The 20175-nt window shown below is 38.3% G+C and overlaps 2 protein-coding genes across 7 annotated transcripts in view; both read left to right on the plus strand.

Moving 5' to 3' along the window:
* kcnip3b (Kv channel interacting protein 3b, calsenilin) overlaps positions 1 to 14850 on the plus strand; it is a 38000-nt gene extending 23150 nt beyond the window's left edge. The window contains exons 1-7 of one of the 3 annotated variants that reach the window (XM_054773455.1): positions 1556 to 2727; positions 9821 to 9945; positions 11663 to 11732; positions 11815 to 11993; positions 12108 to 12212; positions 12313 to 12375; positions 13986 to 14850. In XM_054773455.1, coding sequence (XP_054629430.1) covers positions 2622 to 2727; positions 9821 to 9945; positions 11663 to 11732; positions 11815 to 11993; positions 12108 to 12212; positions 12313 to 12375; positions 13986 to 14033 — 696 coding nt within the window. In that variant the 5' untranslated portion in view covers positions 1556 to 2621 and the 3' untranslated portion in view covers positions 14034 to 14850. Of the gene's footprint in view, positions 1 to 1555; positions 2728 to 4389; positions 7778 to 9820; positions 9946 to 11662; positions 11733 to 11814; positions 11994 to 12107; positions 12213 to 12312; positions 12376 to 13985 lie in introns of those variants that run through there. The other 2 variants (XM_054773456.1, XM_054773453.1) reach the window with 2 other exon arrangements.
* A 1806-nt stretch (positions 14851 to 16656) lies between these two features.
* slc23a2 (solute carrier family 23 member 2) overlaps positions 16657 to 20175 on the plus strand; it is a 58056-nt gene continuing 54537 nt past the window's right edge. For all 4 annotated transcript variants that reach the window (XM_054774961.1, XM_054774962.1, XM_054774964.1 and 1 more), the window contains exon 1: positions 16657 to 16933. The gene's annotated coding sequence lies outside the window, so the exon portion shown is untranslated. The remainder of the gene's footprint in view (positions 16934 to 20175) is intronic.

A 20175-nucleotide genomic window follows, 5' to 3' on the forward strand; every position in this document is an offset into this window, starting at 1 on the left:
GCAGTGCCTCACCACAACGATATTGATCGGGCTGACTCTGGCCTCTCTTTTTGTGTCTCCTTTATTCAACCAAGTCAGTGCATTAACACACACGCACGCACACACACACACACACACACACACACACACTGATCCCCCATCTGGATGCATTAGCAAGTGCGGCGTCATCAGTTATCCTCTCTTGACCTGCAACACTTTTTCTATTGTCTATAGCTATGGCCAGCTGTTGCATCGTTTGAAAGGGTTTTTTTGTGGTTAATGTTTAGTTTTTTGTCACCACCTGTCACAAAATTGCAAAAGATGCAAGACGAGGTGTTGAGGATTTACGGAGCGTGTACAGAGAGGGATTCTCAAAGTTGCAAAACTTCCATGAAAATCAGATAGGAATTTATGGGAATGAATGTGAATAAACTGAAGTTTCATTTATAATTTGCTTCATACTTGTTTTTAAAATTTTGTGGGAGGAGAATTATCTTGGAGCATGCTCTTTTGAAAAAGATAAAACAAATATACATATGCTAAAATAACAATTTGCATTCAGTTGTGCTTATGAATAAACGGCTATGTTGCCATCTTGTCAGTGCAACTGGTCCAACTGAATGTTGCAAAATTTCTAGCTATAAAGTCCCATTGAATGTTTGAACTCCTTTTCAACACTAATTATCATGCACCAGTCTGCGTCTATAGGAACAGCCCAAATGATTCCTATTATAGTGGAATTACAACAAATATTTGTCATTTATACTTTAAATACAAATAAAATCCGTCCATCCATTTTCTATGCCGCCGCTTGTCTTCTCTAGAGTCGTGGGGGTATGCTGGAGCCTATCCCAGCTGACTTTGGGCAGGAGGCGGGGTACAACCTGGACTATTCAGACTTTTTTGCTGAATACACGTTCATATTCAGCGTTCTTAATGTACGTAATGTTGTGACCAGCATCCTTTTTAATGATGCTAAAGATGCGTTTCCTCAAAACTGGCAGGGATATTAATATTTTTCAAAACAAAGAAACAATGAAAATTGCGAATCATTTTCAATAATATCTCTTAACACAACTTCTTACAGTCTTTTTCAAATTTACCAGCCAATATATACCCATTAAATAAAATAACAAACCACTTTAACTCCAAATTTGGCCAGGTTATTAATTATTGTGAGTGTACCTCAAGGAACTCAAGGTACTGGACTATATATATATATATATATATATTTTAACCCTCCTTTCTTTCCACACAGGAAGTGAACAAAATGTAAATGACAAAAACATAGGCCTGTGACATACTGTAAGCGTCAACATGTAAAAGTTATGGTGTGAATGAATGAATTGACAGTAATATAAGCTCTGCTCCTACTTTTTTAGACATGTTGAGTAGTGCAAATGTATGTCTGAAACAAGCATACCATACCTGTGCATACATGTACAATATAAACGCAAACCTTTAATTTCACCCAATGCTTTTGTGCCCAAGGAAGGTGAGAATGAGGAGAAGAGCTGGATGGGAGAGCAGAGGGAGGGGTAATGGTGGCGGTGAGTGAGGGGGTTAAAAGTGTGCGGTTGACCAAAGTTATGGAATGGCCGAGGAGATGCAGGGAGGAGGCACTGAGCAACTGAGATAGAGAGAAAGCAGGAGGAAGAGGAGGAGATTGAGCCCACAGGAAAGCAGGAATAGAAAGAGGTTTAAAATGTTTGGTTGTGAATCTCGAGGTGCAAGAGGGGGCGGAGTCATGCAAGTATGTGCCGGGGAGGTCGTCGCCTCCCTCACTTTGTCAGGATATCCCTCCACTCCACGGATGCACCGCTATAATTGTACCTTCGCTGACTCTTTCATATGTGGACCTGGATTTGAACAGAGGGACCCATCATTGAACTGTACCAAAAGATGCATGGGTGGATGATTTTGGATTATTGATTCCAGAAGCAGAGCAGAAAGAGGATGTTAAAGTTGTTTTTGGCTTATTTGGAGCACCACAAGTCCTTCATGTATCTGGATGATCGCTGCTCGATAGAACATTTCCAGCTTTGTAGCAAATTTTGACATTATTTAGACAAATTACCTCAGAAATGATGTTTTCTGTTGTGTTTTGTCTTTTTCTACATGCAATGGGGTGATTTATTTCTTATTGCCAACAGTCTGCTGCAGTCTAAAGCATGGATGGTAAAGCAGACTTTGTTTCTGTCTTGTTAGAGAAATGGAGGTAAAGAGCTCCAAAAAGTGCACTTGTCCGTCTTCAGCTGTACACAACATGTGATTTAGTGTTACGTGATGACGTGAGGACTGATAATAGCGGTTTGCCTTACGAGGAGAAATTTGCAGGAAAGTGACTTTAAACGTCTCTTTTAATGCGCTGTGATAAATGGCCCCGTCTTCCCTCCTGGATCCAGACAGGGAGGTTGTCCATATATGTCGGCTTCCACGTTTTTTCCACTTCAGCATCAGTGTTGACATTACAAGCCGCTTGTTGGTGTCTTGGATACAAACACATGCAGTCTCCCACCTGTCAGGCTACTGAACACTGGTGAGAACACTTGCTCGCACAGGGCGGCCCGGCCTACCGTGACCCGGGTCGGCCTGGTCTTTCATCCTCAAGGCTTGGCCCCCCCCTCCCCTCCTCTGCAGCCATGGAGGTCCAAGGCATGGAGCTGTTTGCCATTGGAGTGGTCATCATTCTTTTTATGGCAGTTCTTAAGCAGTTTGGCATCCTGGAACCCATGTCTTCTTTTGAAGGTAACACCATGGCACAAAAACCTCAGTGTTGTCAACCACTGCAAAGTTGACCTACAAAGTGTTGGGGAAAAAAATAAAAGAGTGGACTGGCACAAAGCCTGGGGTAGACTTGTAAAGAGAACAACAGGCGACATTCTGTTATTGTAGGCTTTTACTTTTTATTATTTGTTTCCATGAAAGTGCATTTCTATTAAATTACATGTAACGTAATGTATCGCTAGCCTGTTGTTTCCCTTATATGAGCACCAGCAGCAAAATGTCACATGGATGGATGGTAGTTATACAGTAGGTTGGTTGGTTGGTCGGTGGGTGATTGGGTTAATGGACTGAATAGGTATCGAGGTAGCCAGGTAGGGGATGGTGAATGTTGTCATTGTATGGATAGTAGGTAGATGAGAGGGTGAATTTGAATGGACCAACAGTGGGTTGAATGTCTGGATGGTATATAGTTATAGAGAGGTAGGCAAGGTTGTTGGGTGGGTGGCCGAGGCAAGGATGGGCCTGGTTAGATGGGTATGTGGTTGGATGGGAGGTAGGTGAATGGGTCGGTGGTCCAATGCGTCGTGGGTTCTAATGGAGGCTAAGTACTTATTTCGAGGCTAGGAAAAAATTATTTCAAATGCTTTTATTTTAAAAAAAATGCAAACATAATTTTTTTTAAATAAATAAAATCGACCCATTTGGGTGATATTTCAAATAAATTAGTAAGTAATAATAATTCATACGTTTTTTTAAATAGAAAAATAATAATAAAATAATAAAATACAATAAAAACTGTTGTATTTAAACAATTGTTTAAGCATTGTGGCGAAATGTAATGGACAGTTGCAGTTGAATAGCTCTCTGTTGCGCGTGTGATAGCTTGTTGACGACATCACTTTTAGCTTTTTTATAAAGTGCTGGTGTAACTTTCTGGCTAAAGTGAGGACGTGATGTTATCTCATAGCGAGGTCCAAGAACTTTAATCATATAGAGTCATGGAAAAAATGATTATGCCACCCTTGTTTCTTCACTTTATTGCTCCATTTCAATGCCTGGTACAACTAAAGGTACATTTGTTTGGACAAATATAATGATGATAACAAATATAGCTCATAAGAGTTTCATTTAAGAGCTGATATCTAGCAACTTCCATGGTTTTCTTGATAATAACCAAAATAGCTTAAGTTCTATCATGAATAGCTATAGCATTGTACCGCCAAAACATGTAACTGTTATGAGCTATTTTTGTTTTGTAGTTATATTTGTCCAAACAAAGGTACCTTTAGGTGTATCAGGCATTAAAATGAACAAGAAACTGAAGAAACAAGGGTGGTCCTACCATTTTTTCCATGACTGTACTTAAAGCCGGCGCTCTCAACAACTGAATATGGACGTAATCTCATGGCTATAAAAACTCCAATACTATGTGCTACTGCTTTGGCCTGGTCTGATGTAGGGGTGGTTGAATGGATGGTAGGTATAGTTATAGCCAGAAGGTTGGTCAGTGATATTGCCATTGGGTTGATGAATGGACTTAATGGGTATAAAGGTGGCCACATAGGGAAAGTAGAGGGTTGCATGGTGGTCCCAGTAGATAGGTGTATGGTACCTAGGTGGGTGAGCGATTGGGCCAGGTTTCGGATGGACCAATGATGGGGTGGGTGGACGGAGGGATGTATGATAGATAGTTGTAGCCGGGTTTGTGTGATGACTAGATGGGTGCAGATGTATGATAGCCACTGTAGCCAGTTCAGTGGGTAGAAGTTTAAGAAGTTGGATGGGTTTGTTTAATGATTGAGTCACTGTATAAATGTGCTGATGGAGATAGTTATAGTTAAATATATACGATTGATGTCCTAGCATGGTGTGCCAATCAGGTTAAATACAGTATGTTCATATTTGCCACTTGAGGGACATTTTCATAAAGTTTGGTTATATAGAAGGTGAGCAGATCTTCTTGAGCCATATCAGTCTTTCTGACTTTGGTCTTTGGATCAGAATGTCTTGTCGTTAGCATGCCAAGACAATTACAGCAAGACAGGCGCCACATTAGTGTTTGTAATAATGCTCAGCATCAGTAAGTAATAAATTCAACAAAAGCCCCAGTAATGTTCTTTTCTTTTATTATTAATCACTCCTTTCAATCGCATCAGCTCTCTGTCCCTCGCCTTCTGAGCCTGTAGTGATACACCCCCGGTTTAGCATTACTTCACATTAATTATACATGTGGTATTGAACAGGTTTTCTCTAAGATCGCCTAAATATGGAACCCCCGGAGAACACCTCCAGGGCACTGAAGGACACTCGTCATCCCTCAGTAGCCTCCAAAATTTCTCCTCTTCCTTAATGTTACATACTTCATACCATCCCTCCATGAGCTTTTACTTTTTTCCTACCACTGTGGTCATGTTTCTGGGAACAAGCTTTCAAATGTTTTGGTCTAAAACCAAAGGAAATTGAAAGCAACTGGATACCGACTGACCAATAAGATCCTAATTTGTTTACATCATTCACCAGATACCTCGTATGAAATTAGCGTTTATACTTATTATAAATCATCCACACATTCAGCGTAAGTCACAGTAATCTCTCTCAAGTGAGTGCAAAATGGAAGATACTGTAGTGAGAAAATGAATGAAAGAAAGCCACAGACAGTGATCGTTGTCTCAGTCTGGTCCGCTCGACTATGATGTCACTTTTGGGTCGGGTCCAGTGATGTTTTGAGTTGCATTGCATATCAGCGATTGATGTTTTTACCACATTACTGACTCCTTCATGGATTTGTTTGCACGTTTCCGTGTTTGGGTGTGGGTAGATCTTATTACACGGAGGAGGGAAAAACTTGTTTTTAAAGCTTGTTAACTTTAACTGCTTTAACACAAGAAACCCTTTAAATGTACTCACACATCTGTTCCTAATGTCAGCTTCCCAAAAACTGCTGTAAAATATTATATATTAATATTTTTTTTACTAGGGCTGTCAATCGTGATTAACCACATTTTTTCCATAGTTAACGAATAATTAATTACAATTAATCGCAGATAGAAAGAAGTATTGATATAATAAGTAGGTATGCTACGATCAAGGTTTTATGCTGCCGATTTCGGTACATTCCGATTCCTTGCTGCACCGTTGCTACTGGCGATATGATATGAAAAAAGGAACCATAAAAATCACCTTAATTTAGACAAAAACATTCGACAACATAGAGTCATGGAAAAAACTATTAGATCACCTTCTTTTTTTCAGTTTCTTGTTCATTTTAATGCCTGATACAACTAAAGGTACCTTTGTTTGGACAAATATAACAATGACAACAAAAATAGCTCATAAGAGTTCATTTTTTTGACAGTACAATGCTATAGCTATTCATGTAAGAACGTACGTGATTTTGGTTATGATCAAGAAAACTATGGAAGATGCTAGATATCATCTCTTAAATTCAACTCGTTTGAGCTACAGTATATTTGTTATCATCATTATATTTGTCCAAACAAATGTACCTTTAGTTGTACCAGGCATTGAAATGGAGCAATAAACTGAAGAAACAAGGGTGGACTAATCATTTTTTCCATGACTGTATACGACTCTGAAACTTCCAGAGGATGACAAATGCAAAAATGGAAATGCAAAATGGTAAGTTTTGATGACTTTATTGAGTGCTAATGTGCAGCTCTTTGAAAAACAAAGTCCAGGCTCATACTGGTGGATGGTGGGTCTGTATTTATTTTGTGCTTTTTATTTGATGTTGTTTCTGTCATAGTTTTACACAATACAAAATAAATAACATAAATTAGATACTTTAATGTACGTATGTTTTGTGTGTATGTGTATGTGTTGAAAATCTTTTAGCTAGTGCGCTGCTAATGCTAGCGATGACAGATAGATAATATTACATAATAAGGTAATACCTCCAGTTTTGTGTGTATGTGTGTGGGAATGTGTGTGTGTGATGCTAATGCTATTTACATCCATTCTCGTCATCAGCCATGGTCACATTGACACAAGCCCCCAAACAGTTGTCCTTTGCTATGCCTGCCGGTAAATAGCAGCTCGTAACCCAACTTTTAACTCGCAGTTCAAAGCAAAAAAATCAGCCGAGAGACGGCTCGCATTTAAAAAAAACACTCGTTAGCCAAGGTGTAAGTATTGCAGTCTAGCCAGAAAAACATGAATAAAGGACTATCCTTCTTCTGACTGGTTTGAAAACTTCATCCCTATGCGTTCACGCTCATGATGGAACTGGTGGAGTAAATTGCTGTATTTGCATTTTCCGCTACAAAAGTGCAAGTCTTTTTTCTGTTGTTTTGAGGGGTCTCCACTAGAGAACAGCAGAGTGCCATGTTCCTCGGACAATAAGCCACTAAGTTGTGTGCACAAGTGTAACACGACCCCAGGGAGTGAGTGGTCCCAGTTCCCTTTCCATTACACTATAAGAGTGTGTCAGGAATCCACTTTGTGCTGTTAGGTCCCAGTAAGTGGAACAATTACAAAGTGGGTCACTGTCAGAGCTGCCTGGGAGATGGGATGAAGGGGATATGTTGACTTTTTAACTAAAAACTGATGATAGTTTGTTTGGATGCAAGTGATAGAAACGTAGCCTTTGCCTAAATTGCTCAATAGATTGGGGGGGAAAGTCCAAGACTTTTTGATTAAACCTTTTCTCTCTTATAAATATTTGGATCTACTTGACCTTAACAAAAGGAGCCGGATTATCGCTCCCTGTGCAAAAATGCTCTCCCGAGATCCACTGGTGCTGAAAAAAGGGGCAGTCAATTAAAATGGCAGCGCTAAAAAGGGACGCAGTCAGGGAAAAAGTGTGACAGAAAGAGAGTGACAAGCAAAGCGGGTGACAGGATGGTGATGAGAAGAAATGGAATCATGAGGAGGTAACATCAGAGCAACCCAACCGAGAGGACTGTGCAAGGAAAGTTATATAGACGACGAGGGCACAAGATGAGCGTACGGTGGGAGACAGAGGGCCTTCAAACGGTTGGCATCGTGTGTCTTGTCATCATGTTCCTCAAACTGATGCACCTGCTGGGCCTCATTGACATCACTGAGACCGGTGAGGGACCAGGATCACTCGTACGTTAGGGTTGTATGACGAGAAAAGAGTCATTATTTTCTTCATTGATTGATTGTACTTTACAGTATACAATGCTGTTATTAGATTAATACTTTGACTTTGTGCTTTGGCACTCATCAGCGTATAGGACGATAACACATATTGCTAGCGTCTCTGAAATGTGATTTGTTTTTAGCACAAAACTGAAATAATGTATTGACTTGAATATAAGATGACACATCCTTTTCAAGAACCGATTTGGAAAAATGTATTTGAAAACAAAATTTAAGGCAAAAACAGTGAATTCAGATTTTATTCATCTTGTTTTGCTGTTCTACTCTGCTTCAGTGATCACCATTGCAGTATCTTAAAATTGGCATCATAACTCCTCCTCTGTTGTTTGCTAACTTGCCCACATTTTTGCTTGTGTCGCAGTCGTACAGTCGTACCAGGTGACTGGTGTGTTTGTGTGCGTGACAGGAAGAAAAGCGCTGCCGCAATTTGGCTTTTGTTCCATTTTCTTGCTGATATAATGAATCTAATGAAAGTGGTTTCTGTATACTGAAGCACTTTGAACACACCAATGTATAGGACAAGAACAAATACTGTCTGTAAAATGTCTCTGAAATACCGTATTGACCCCAATATAAGACAACACTGAATATTAGCATACCCCCGCGACCCTAAAAGAGGAAAAGAGGTATAGAAAATGGATGGATGGATATTTAGTAGCTGCTGGATAGTTGTTTGATGACTCTGCTTCATTGATCAGCATGATCTTAAAATTAGCATCATTACTTCTCTGTTGTTTGCTAACTTGCTAACTTTGCTAACAGCTTTTGAAACACTTTGTCTGTGTGGGCGACAGGAAGAAAAGCTCTGACTTTGCTTGCGGAGATGTCTCTAGTGCATGTGTAAATCGCGAAACCCCAAATATATGTCTTTTTCAGGCTTATTTATAGGGAAAAGTCTTATATTTGGGTCAATATGGTCATTTTATGATTATAAGTACTTATAACCACGTTTATATAAGAATCAGATTTCATTTTTGTGTTGAATGCAAAAGAGATCGGGTGGTTTTGTAATGCAAAGGTCTTTGGCATAAATTTTGTATATAGTGCAGTATGTGGCAACGGCTGCAGCTTTGTGTTTTAGCAAGGTACTCACCGGCCAAAACATTAGGTACACTTGACACCGTCAAAGAAGTTTTAATTAAATTTAACAATATGTCTATCATTGTAGTTGCATTTGGCATTTGTGTACAACTGTTGTGCATCATACTGAGAGCTGTTTGTGATCATTAGACCCTTGCATAAGGTAACAAAATATTAGAAATGCTTTTCAGTATGATGCAATGCAATGTCAATGTCACGGATGTACCCACTTTTATGGCTGGTGAGTGTATTCCTTTGTGAATGTGTAAATATGCTTATTTGAGACATAGCTTCTGAGATCATCACCGTCTACTCCCATCCATTCTAGAAACATCTCGAGTGTGTGATCTGACTCTTTTTCTTTCTTTTGTTTCTTCCTCTTTACTGTCACTTTCCCTGCATTGCTCTGCAACTCTTTTTCACTCCATTCTGGTGCCCGCACCTCCTCCTTCTCTGTTCTCTGTCTAAAGATGGTGAGTATGGAGACGGTTGGAAGTCCATCTAACATCCAAATGTCCTGGACGCTCCTTGTCACTCCCCTTTTGTTTGTATTTTGAATGAATAATATTTTATTTATCCCGGCCATGCAGTGCTTTCTCTTAGTGTGTGTGAACTGGCAACCAAGAGTGCGATCAAAATCAATGAAGCACAATGAGTTAGGTGTCAATTCCGCCATAAAGAAAGTACCCCCTCCTTCCTGTTGCCTGTGAAGTTTTTGCCTGTTTACCTGCTTCCTCTTAAATGTGTAACCCCAGCCTCCCCTGAAAGTTGGCCTGTATCCACGCACTCAACGTCTGCCCCTCATGCCCCCTGCTTCTCTCCTCATCGGCCCATCTCTGCATCACTCTCTCTATTGTCCCTTCTCTCTCTTTCTCTCTCTGTCCCACAGACAGCAGCGACAGTGATCTGGAGCTGTCGACGGTGCGTCACCAGCCGGAAGGCCTGGACCAGCTGCAGGCTCAGACCAAGTTCACCAGGAAAGAGATTCAGTCTCTCTACAGAGGCTTTAAGAATGTATGTAAAGCACATCGGCACTGTTTTGCAATCGTTACCTTTACCATGGTGGTGATTTGTCATGCATTTGTTTGCAACATCCTTAATCAAATAGTTTCTACAATATATCAAGTTGGATTTTTTTCAAGTTTTCTTATCATGTTCTCACTTTGACTTTCTTCTCATAATATTATGACTTTTTCTCACAATTGTACAAATGTATTCTCGTAACAACCTTCATCAGGTAATATTAACGCTTTCTTCTTGTACTGTTCTGACATCATGAAGCTTTTTTCCTGAACTAATACAACTTTTTTTTACATTTTTTTTTACATTTTTCATAATTGTATATTATTACAATATCACAACTTTATTTCCATGATATTTTGACTTTACTTGCAATTTACTGGCTTTATTGGACTTTTTTTTTTAATAATATAATAACTTTTTTCTCCTAATGTTCTGGCATTTTTTCTCGTAATTTTACAAATGAATTGTGACCTGTTGAAAAAGGACTGGACCCCCAGATGCAGAGATAATGCTTTTAATAGTTCTTTTTGGTAACAAAAGGTGGCGGTGCGTGAAGTGTGAACAGAAAACTGGCACCACAAGAACAATTCACAGGTGGCCGAGCCGGAAGGCTGGGGAGGCAACTGGGCTCACCTGACGAGACGCTTGAGTAGGTTTTAGTCCAACTAGTAATACAACATAAATGCAGGAGAAACAGCAAGTCCAAACAAAAAGTGTGGCGTACTCGCTCATTCCTACCTACCTTTTTCAACTCGTATTGTGTCTTGACCGAACTTTTTTCCTGAAATATTACAACTTTATTACTTTTAGTAATAATATGACTTTTCTCATAATGTTTTTTTTTTCTTGTAGTATTAGGATGCATTTCTCGTAGCCTTCTGGTTTATTCAACTTCTTCTCATTATGTTGCAACTTTATTCCACTGACAATGTCTTTCTCATAATATTATGACTTTTTCTCTTAACGTTCTGGCTTGATTTGAGTTTTTTCATCGTAATGTTACAACTTTATTGTCGTAAAAAAAAATGGTAATCACAATGTTATGACTCCCAGCATTTTTCAGGCTTTATTTCACTTTTTTCTCGTACCACTTTGTACTCACGTTATCACAATTTTATTTTTGTAATATTATCACTTCTCTCTGAATATTCTGGTTCCATTTTTTTCCTGAAAATTACGATTTTTTTTTTAATCAATGTTACATTATTCCCATAACAACCCTGACTTTTTCTTATAGTGTCACTTTTTTCTCTCAATAAACAACTTCATTTTAAGAATATTCAAACTTTTTCTGAATGTTTTGGCATTATTCAACTGTTTTTCTTGTACTATCGCAGCTTTATTTTCATAACAACCTTGTAATCTCGTAATTATGCTGACTTTTTCTCATAATGTTTCACTTTATTCCGCATTTTTCTCGCAAAAAGACCACTTTAATTTCAGAATATTGAAAAGGTTTTTTGAATGTTTAGGCTTTATTCAACAGTTTTTCTTCTCAGACTTTTATCGCAGAATTATTTTCATTACTTTTTTCTTATTAGTTTTTAAATAGATTGTTTCTCACAAAATAAATGTGAGAATCTACACATAGATCACATGACAAAAAATGGCAGTGTTAGGAAGCACATGTCACTTCCATGCAGCCAGAATGGGTTCAGTTCCCACTTTGCAGTTTTCTACTGATGCATGCTTTATTTCCTCTACCCAGGAGTGTCCCAGTGGGCTGGTGGATGAGGAGACGTTCAAGTCCATCTATTCTCAGTTCTTTCCCCAAGGAGGTCAGCTGTCCGTGTTCTACCCATGTTATCTCTCAGCTTTGATAATGATCTATCATAAACTTGTCTTTTGCTCCCCACACAGACGCAACCACATATGCTCACTTCCTCTTCAACGCTTTCGACATCGACAGAAATGGCTCCATTCGTTTTGAAGACTTTGTCATCGGTTTGTCCGTGTTGCTCAGAGGTTCTGTCACTGAGAAACTCAACTGGGCCTTCAACCTCTATGACATCAACAAAGATGGCTACATCACCAAAGAGGTTCGAGCATGTTGTGAAGGAACCCATGTTAAATTGACTGACTCATGTTTTGCTTGTAAAGTGGCTTTTATTTACACACTTATAAATTCATAATGCATCATGTTTATTCTGCAGGAGATGCTGGCCATAATGAAGTCTATCTATGACATGATGGGCCGGTACACTTACCCATGTGTGCGAGAAGAGGCGCCGTCTGAACATGTGGACAAGTTCTTCCAGGTCCTCAGTATAGTATAGTATAGCACAAATTCTCCATTCTTTCCCTCTTCTCTCTTATGAACTTTTGCTCCTGTGTACCTTTGCTTATTGTGTTGTGCAGAAAATGGACAGAAACCGAGATGGTGTCGTGACCATTGAAGAGTTCATCGAGACCTGCCAGAAGGTGACCAAACGTAACATGTTTCACAAACAACATAGATGTTAATGTCCATATATATATATATGTATGTGTGTGTGTGTGTGTGTGTGTGTACAGTACAGGCCAAAAGTTTGGATACACAGAATACAACACCAGAACACCAAGGTTTGCAGCGCTATCAAAAATATTTAAAAGACATAAAATATGTCTAAAATATAAGACATATTTACAGTTATTTCACACTTTTTTACATAATTCCACGTGTTCATTCATAGTTTTGAGAATCTACAAAGTAAATAGTCATGAAAATCAAAGAAAAGACATTGAATGAGAAGGTGTGTCCAAACTTTTGGCCTGTACTGTATATACTATATATATAAGACAACCGTTTTTCCACCCAAAAACCTGTCCAAAAGGCGGGTTGTCTTATATTTGGGGTCTAGAGATTTATAAATGCAAACCAGCAGGTGGCGCCAAACGTTTTCTTCCTGTCACTCACACACAATGACCTGGACCATTAAGGGCCACATACTAAAAAAATAAAGGAAGCAAGGCCCACTTTGATATTTTGTAAAGCAACACATGTACATATACTAAGAAGTTATATATATTTCAAGAAAAAACTGCGTCTCAGCTTTGTGATATCGGTAAAAAAAAGCCTATTATTAGTATGAACTTTGGTCTTTGCTCTTTTTTTCCCATTTTGCTGTTGTTGTTTTGTTCTAAATATTTCAACTTTCTTCTTAAATAATTTTTGTAGATGTTCTTTTTTAATATTATGACTTCATTCCAATAATATTTTGACTTTATTCAGATAATACTATAACTTTTTCCCCAACCTAATTTTCCAAAAATTACAACTAGATTTTTTTAGTTTGTTTCTCATACTATTACGACTTAAAAAAGTAAATTATTTTTTCTTTAATATTTAAAGTCTGTTACTAAAATGACATTATTTTTCCCTGTAATATATTGTGTTTATTCTCATAAAATTACTACTTTTTTGTCGTTAGAATATGACTTTTTCATCTTAATGTTTTGACTTTATCCTCATAAATTTTTTTCTTCATTTCTGCTGTTGCTTTTTTTTTATTTTCCCACTATTTTAACTTTCTTCTTGTAAATTTTCTTCTTTCTAGTTATGACTTTAGCACCATAATATTTTGACTTTGACTCGAATTTTAATACTAAAGTGATGTTATTTTTCCTCCTAATATTAAAACATTCTCGCAAATATAACGTTTTTGTTGTTAGACCACAGCTTTTTTCCTTAATATTTACATTTTTCCATTTTTGCTGTTTTTTTTTTTTTTGAGTTTTTTAGTTAATGTATACAATTAAAATGTGCCATGGGCCAATAAAAAAAACAGCCACACGCAGCAAATGGCTCACGGGCTGCACTTTGAGCACCCATGCAATATTTATTTATTTATTTAAACATAATGCTCTGAAAATGTCATGTAATACAAAAAAATAACAATTATATTTGACATGAAAAATTAAATCATGAGAAATTAAAAAAACATCTAGCATCATATAAATGAAAATAAATCAATCTCGTAATTTTGTTTGATAAAATTCTAATTAAAACAGTTTTATTTGTCTCATACAGTGCTTTATCTTTTTTCTCCCAGGATGAGAACATCATGAACTCCATGCAGCTGTTTGAAAACGTGATATAACAAATCAAGATGCTGCTTGGAGATATTTTTTCATCAAGCACACACACAAATAATAGCATCACTCACTTAATATAAGTACTGTAAAGACACAAAGAGGGTTTTTTTCTGTCACCATGCTTCTTTCAGTTGCACCTTGCAGATATTGTGGATATAAAGGACTGTCACTGACAGACGATGAGCTTCCTGGATAGAGCACACATCTTTTTGTGTGTGTTTTGTGTCCTCAATAAATTGCACAAAAGAACTAGAAAGATTGAACTCATGAGCACCAACCCCAAATGCTTGGACTCACTAATTCTCTTTCATTCTTGTACACGCAGTGTACAAAGTCAGTCATGTTGACCACACTGAAAAAGAGAAACAAAGCATGTTTGTTATTGAATATGTGACGTGGAATTAGCTTGCACTGTAGTTTAATGTTGATACGCCTGGTGCACAAATGAGGGGACTTTTGTGTATATAGGGTATGTAAAGCTACGTTGCTGCACTGGCTGATGGATCTGATCGATACAAGTAAATGTTTATTTTAAAAATAATGTTTAGTGACAGTTCCCTATTGAATCAAAGCAGATTATTCCTTAGTTATTGTGTTCTTTTGTAGTTTTTTGAGATTATATTGAAAATGGAGCCAAAATGGCAGTGTATCTGTGCAGTAGTGTGACAAACAAGGACTGTAAATGTGGCTTTTTTTAATGCTGAATGAAGGCTTTATGTTGGTTTTTCAGTATCTACTCGCATGATGAGTGCCACAGTATAATGTACAGTACAGTGGGACCTTTGTGACGTGGGTTAATAAAGATGCTGGCGACTGCTGTGACCTCTGCTTTGAGTGTCCTCTTTTCATGGCATTTCCCTCCAGTGCTCAGGCATCCTTCACACATAACGAGCTAATAAGCTAACACAGGACAAGTGTGACAGGGTGAAAGAGAAATAAAATGTAACATCCATTGTCTGCGAATGCAAAGTGATGGATGCATGTGGGTTAATTAGTTTGGAATTTCTTGGAGCCCACCGTATTTCACTGCAATAAAACAGTTCAGAACAAACCAACCAAACAGATTTATGTGGCTGAAATGTCAGCTTTGTGTTTGCTTGCATGAATGCATCAATTGCAACACTGAGATGAGGAAGAATGAAAGAAACATTTAAAGTGGCATGCAGTTTCCAAGGCATATTATATCTATTTATATTGTTGAAGTCAAGGTTTGTCCCACATTTTAGATATTTATTGGAGTTAGCCTGGTAACTTTGGTGTAGTTCTCCATCTTCACCAGCAGAGGGTAGTTCATAGCATAAAACCTATAGTATGTACTGTAGCTGTTTTTTCAATGTGTGGCACAATGAACCTCCCCCACAGAATATAATACTATTGGGCTCAGTTTATCCTCTGACTGTGGAAACTAATTATCTAACAATTTAACCGCTAAACATAACTGAAATTACCTTAGTAGTTTTTGAAAAATTCGTTTTTCTGGATTTTTTCAAGCTGCTGTGCCAGCCAGGGGAGTCTCATCCCACACTTTGAATACCCAAATGTACACGCGCCATTCACATCAGCATATATAATACTTATTTCTTAATGTGCAGGAGTTTTATTTAGTCATGTACAGTTACCATTCACATACCGGCATAGCATATATCATTTGTGTACTGTAACCAGGTACACTGCTGCTTCTCATTTTTCATACCTTGCTGTATATGCAGTTAATGTACACTGCCCGGTCAAAGGTTTTAGAACACCCCAATTTTTCCAGTTATTTATTGAAATTCAAGTCGTTCAAGTCCAATGAATAGCTTGAAATTATACAAAGGTAAGTGGTGAAGTGTCAGAGGTTAAAAAAAGGTAAAGTTACCCAAAACTGAAAAATCATGTGTATTTCAGTACAAAAAGGGCCTGTTTCTGGGACCACAAAATGGGTCAACAGTTTAAAGCTGTTATGCAGATCAAGCCTTGGCAGTTGGTGCAACTAATTCCTACAGGTGTTCCAAGTAGGCCTACTTGCTACTATACCCTCCTGAACATCAGTTGAACAGCATTATACTGGAGAAAGTAATTTGCGGCAATACAAATGGCAAGAAAAAAGGGAATTAACACTTTGCTGCTGCTGTATAATTTCCAAATAATCTAAAAAAAAACTTAAAACAAGTTTTTAACAAAGACATGTACATGTTCTATTTTAATACACGTTAAAATGTTTCCGTTTAATGCTTTGACATACTGGGGTATGAGCATATTGGGTGTAGTATGTCTGTTTTTATTTTTAAGTGTGGAGGTTAATTGAATAACACGAGGCTGCAACATGACTACAGTACTGTCTGAATGCACTGTTGCGCTGTCGTCATTTACGGCAGCTCTAGAGGTCAGTATGGTGCCCTCAAAAGATAAAACAATATAATCATTTTAAAAATAATTTGAATAACAATATAAATTAGTTTTAGGATAAACTTATGTTGTAAAATATTTTAATAAGACAATAGTGGAAATAAGGACAGAGTCGGTTGACTCTTGAGTCGGTATCGCGGAAAAGTTGCGTCATCAATGCGTCGACTCTGATTGGCTGGGCTCGAGCGGGAGGTTGGTGCCAGACGTCACGCTGGATGTGCGCATGCGCGAAGGCTGACATCAGCCCCCGTGGCTTTATGAAAGACCAAATCCCTCCGCGGGCAGCGGTTTTAAAGCCTGTCTGTCGGCGAGAGGAGGATTTCGTTTTGGCTCAGTTGGGCGGGCAGACACGCTATCAACTTATCCGCTTGTATATGATCTTCATTCCGGTTTCAAGTAAAGGCTGTCTTCCCTACCTCCCTCTTCGAGCCCCGCTGTTCTGCGCCGCTCCAGCAGCACCAGCCAGCGGACGTAGCCGAGCAGGGAAGTGGGTTTCGTCTTCTTTTTCGTCAGGCAGGTAAGTGTGGAGATAAAAGATTCATTTTTAAATATCCCAAGTCGTTCTACACAAAGTGTATTCTACAAGTCACCTCACCGTTCTGCTCGAAATGTGTACCACACGGTTGGACTCAGTGGGTCGGCGTCACCGTGTGTGTTTATGTATGTATGTATGTATGTATGTATGTATGTATATATATATATATATATATGTATGTTGTATGTATGTATGCATGCATGTATGTATGTGTGTGTGCGCGCGCGGTGATGCTGTGTGACGGTGAGAGGCCCAATCTGTCATTCCTGATCTTCCAATCCCTTTCGCCTCTCTCCCTTACCGGGCTTCGCAACACTATTCACACTAATACATTAGAGCATGGTCCTTTTTTTACCTAATTTCCTTGATGTCAAGGTCTACGTACTGTAAATACATTAAAAATAATTCCTATAACATTCGAATGAAAGAAGATGGTATACTTACTAGCAGCTAACCACATAGCCACCATCAGATTATTTGGCCATTAGGATTTATTGGCTTCTGGTGCTGACTTTGCCCTGGAAACAGCCAAACAGATGTGTGACTGCTGGCATCGCAAGCACACATTTATAAGACGTTAAATACATGAGGATGAAAGTCACCTTGTAATTATGACACCAATGATGAGGCTGATGGTGGCTCATACGACCCCCTGTGCACCTGCAATATAACGAAGATCATAAGTCATAGTAGGATTCATTCATGTGTGTGTGTTTTTTTAATCAGTCATTTATGAGCACCTCTTTATGGCTAACGCAGCTTTTGGCATCATATTCACCACCAATTAAATTGTTGTAATAAAAAGAGGTCAACAGGTTTGTGGACTGAGATCATTGTCATGGTAGTTGTGCTGAACTGTACAGCCACCACCATACAAGTAGATGCTTTGAATGCCATTACTTTCTTTTCACAGTACAACTGTTTTGTTAAAGGATAAAACTTAGTTAATTGCTGTGTATACTCAAATGCAGAATATATATATATATACATATGCAAACAAGTCCTATTGGAAGAAAGCACCTTTTTCCCTCGCAATGAACATTTTGTTAACTAAGTTAACAAAGTTATCAGAGTGTAAACATTGATGATGATGGCTACAACCTGAGGCAACACTGTTGCTCTATAAATTGGCTTTTTAAATAACAAACCAGCATAAAGAGAGAATCTACAATAAAATAATAGTAAATTATCAGGTGTTGCAAGTCAAAGCACAAAATACATCGACTTCACTTAGAATTTCAAATTTAAGGAAACAATGCGCTGCTTATACAGTCTGTTCTGTGTTTTCATGACCTTATGAAGGAGATGCAAGATGAGCTTGCCACTTCCCGGAGACAAGCTTTGTGTAAAAGCAGGCTTCGCTCCACATTTTAAAAGCCTGGGGTTCTGCCAACTCGCCACCAATCTGCGACAGAAGTTGGAGCTGATGTTGCCATTAAAATGTGGCTGTCCTCTTAGCACTGTAGCTCACATAGCTTCGCTAACTTAATGTTACAATGTTGTATGTGATGTATGGCATTGATATACTAATATTATCCAGCACTTCATTACCAATACTGATATAGGCAGCTCTTCCCTCAAACTAGGTCACATTTTGTGTAATGAATGAACACATTATGTTTCTTTTACTTTGATGCCACTAGATGCATTTCACGAATAAACACTGTTTGAGCTAAATAAGACAAATACAGTAATCCCTTGTTTATCGTGGTTAATTGGTTCCAGACCCCACCGTGATAAGTGAATTTCACAAAGTAGGATTCCTTTAGGGGTGTCCCGATACAACTTTTTCACTTCTGCAAAAGTATGATCGGGGCCGATATTGACACAATACCATATTAATACAATATCGGCACAGATCATACTTTGGGATCATACTTTTATTACTTGTTTAGTAGTGTGGAATGTTAGAAAAGGTTTGATCAAGTGATAGTGCTCAGAGAATAATAGTCTACAACTGTATATTTGTATTTTAGTTCATTTTTATGCCTGAAAATCCTTAATTTAGGCTAAAAATACACAACTTTTGCTTAAACATGCATCATTTTTAACTAATAGGGCGTGTAGTCAACCATGAAACAGCAATAATTTATTCATTAATATTAGGGATGTCCGATGATATCGGCACACCGCTATGATCAGGCCAATATTATTGGACCGATAATATCGGTTTATTATTGGACCAATAATATCGGTGGGCCGATATTATCGGCACGACATTGGGATGAAAATATAATATCTGTATCGTTTTTTTTCCTATAATGAAAGCAGATATAGCCATGATGCCTCAATACTTTACACCAGGAGATGGTGGACATCTCTAACTTCAATCTGAGCAGCATTTGTGGGCATGTTTCTGTGCAGAGTTTGGGAGTTTGTGGACTTTGTGGCCCCGCGTGCGGCCGGCAATGGCAGTCCGTACGTGGGACATACTTGAGCCGATGCTTTGCTTGGCCGTGTTCAGGGTGGCAGGGCGTGGTGGGTCGTGGCACCGCTGGTGTTGTGGAGGGGGGTTGCGTTTTCTTGCGTGAGTTGTGCAGTGTTGTATACGTCCACATTGAGAAGCTAACTGCTGATGTGTCCATTTGCTTCACAGCAGATGTGTGTTGGAATGGAGGGATAGATAGATACTTTATTAATCTCCAAGAGAAATTCACATTTCCAGCAGCGCTGTAAAAATATCATAATGAAGTTAATCACAAAATAAAACAACCAAGGCACGACATGAGAGATAAGAAAAATAAGAAAATAGAATAAGAATAAATAAATATGGAACAGATAACATCAAATTTGTAGTGCAATAATACATAATAAAAATAATACATAGACTAGTCCAGGGTGTACCCCGCCTCTTGCTCGAAGTCAGCTGGGATAGGCTCCAGCATACCCCCGCGACCCTAGTGAGGATAAGTGGCATAGAGAATGGATGGATGGTATAATAATACATAATAAGGCAGGGGTGCTCACACTTTATTAGCCTGCGAGCTACTTTTAAAATTACCAAGTCCCAAAGATCTACCTACTACTATAAATATAGAAAGTACTGTATATATATTTATTATATTTATTATAAAATATTTATGTACGTTATACATGTATATCAGGAGTGCATGCACTTTCTCAGCATGCAAGTACAAGTCAAATTGATCTACCTGTTTTTCTATAAAACATATAACATATACAAAATGTAACCATTAGACTCTGAAATTCTATTGTAAATATTA

This window comes from Dunckerocampus dactyliophorus, chromosome 4 (assembly GCF_027744805.1).
Source record: "Dunckerocampus dactyliophorus isolate RoL2022-P2 chromosome 4, RoL_Ddac_1.1, whole genome shotgun sequence".
Lineage (NCBI taxonomy): Eukaryota > Metazoa > Chordata > Actinopteri > Syngnathiformes > Syngnathidae > Dunckerocampus > Dunckerocampus dactyliophorus.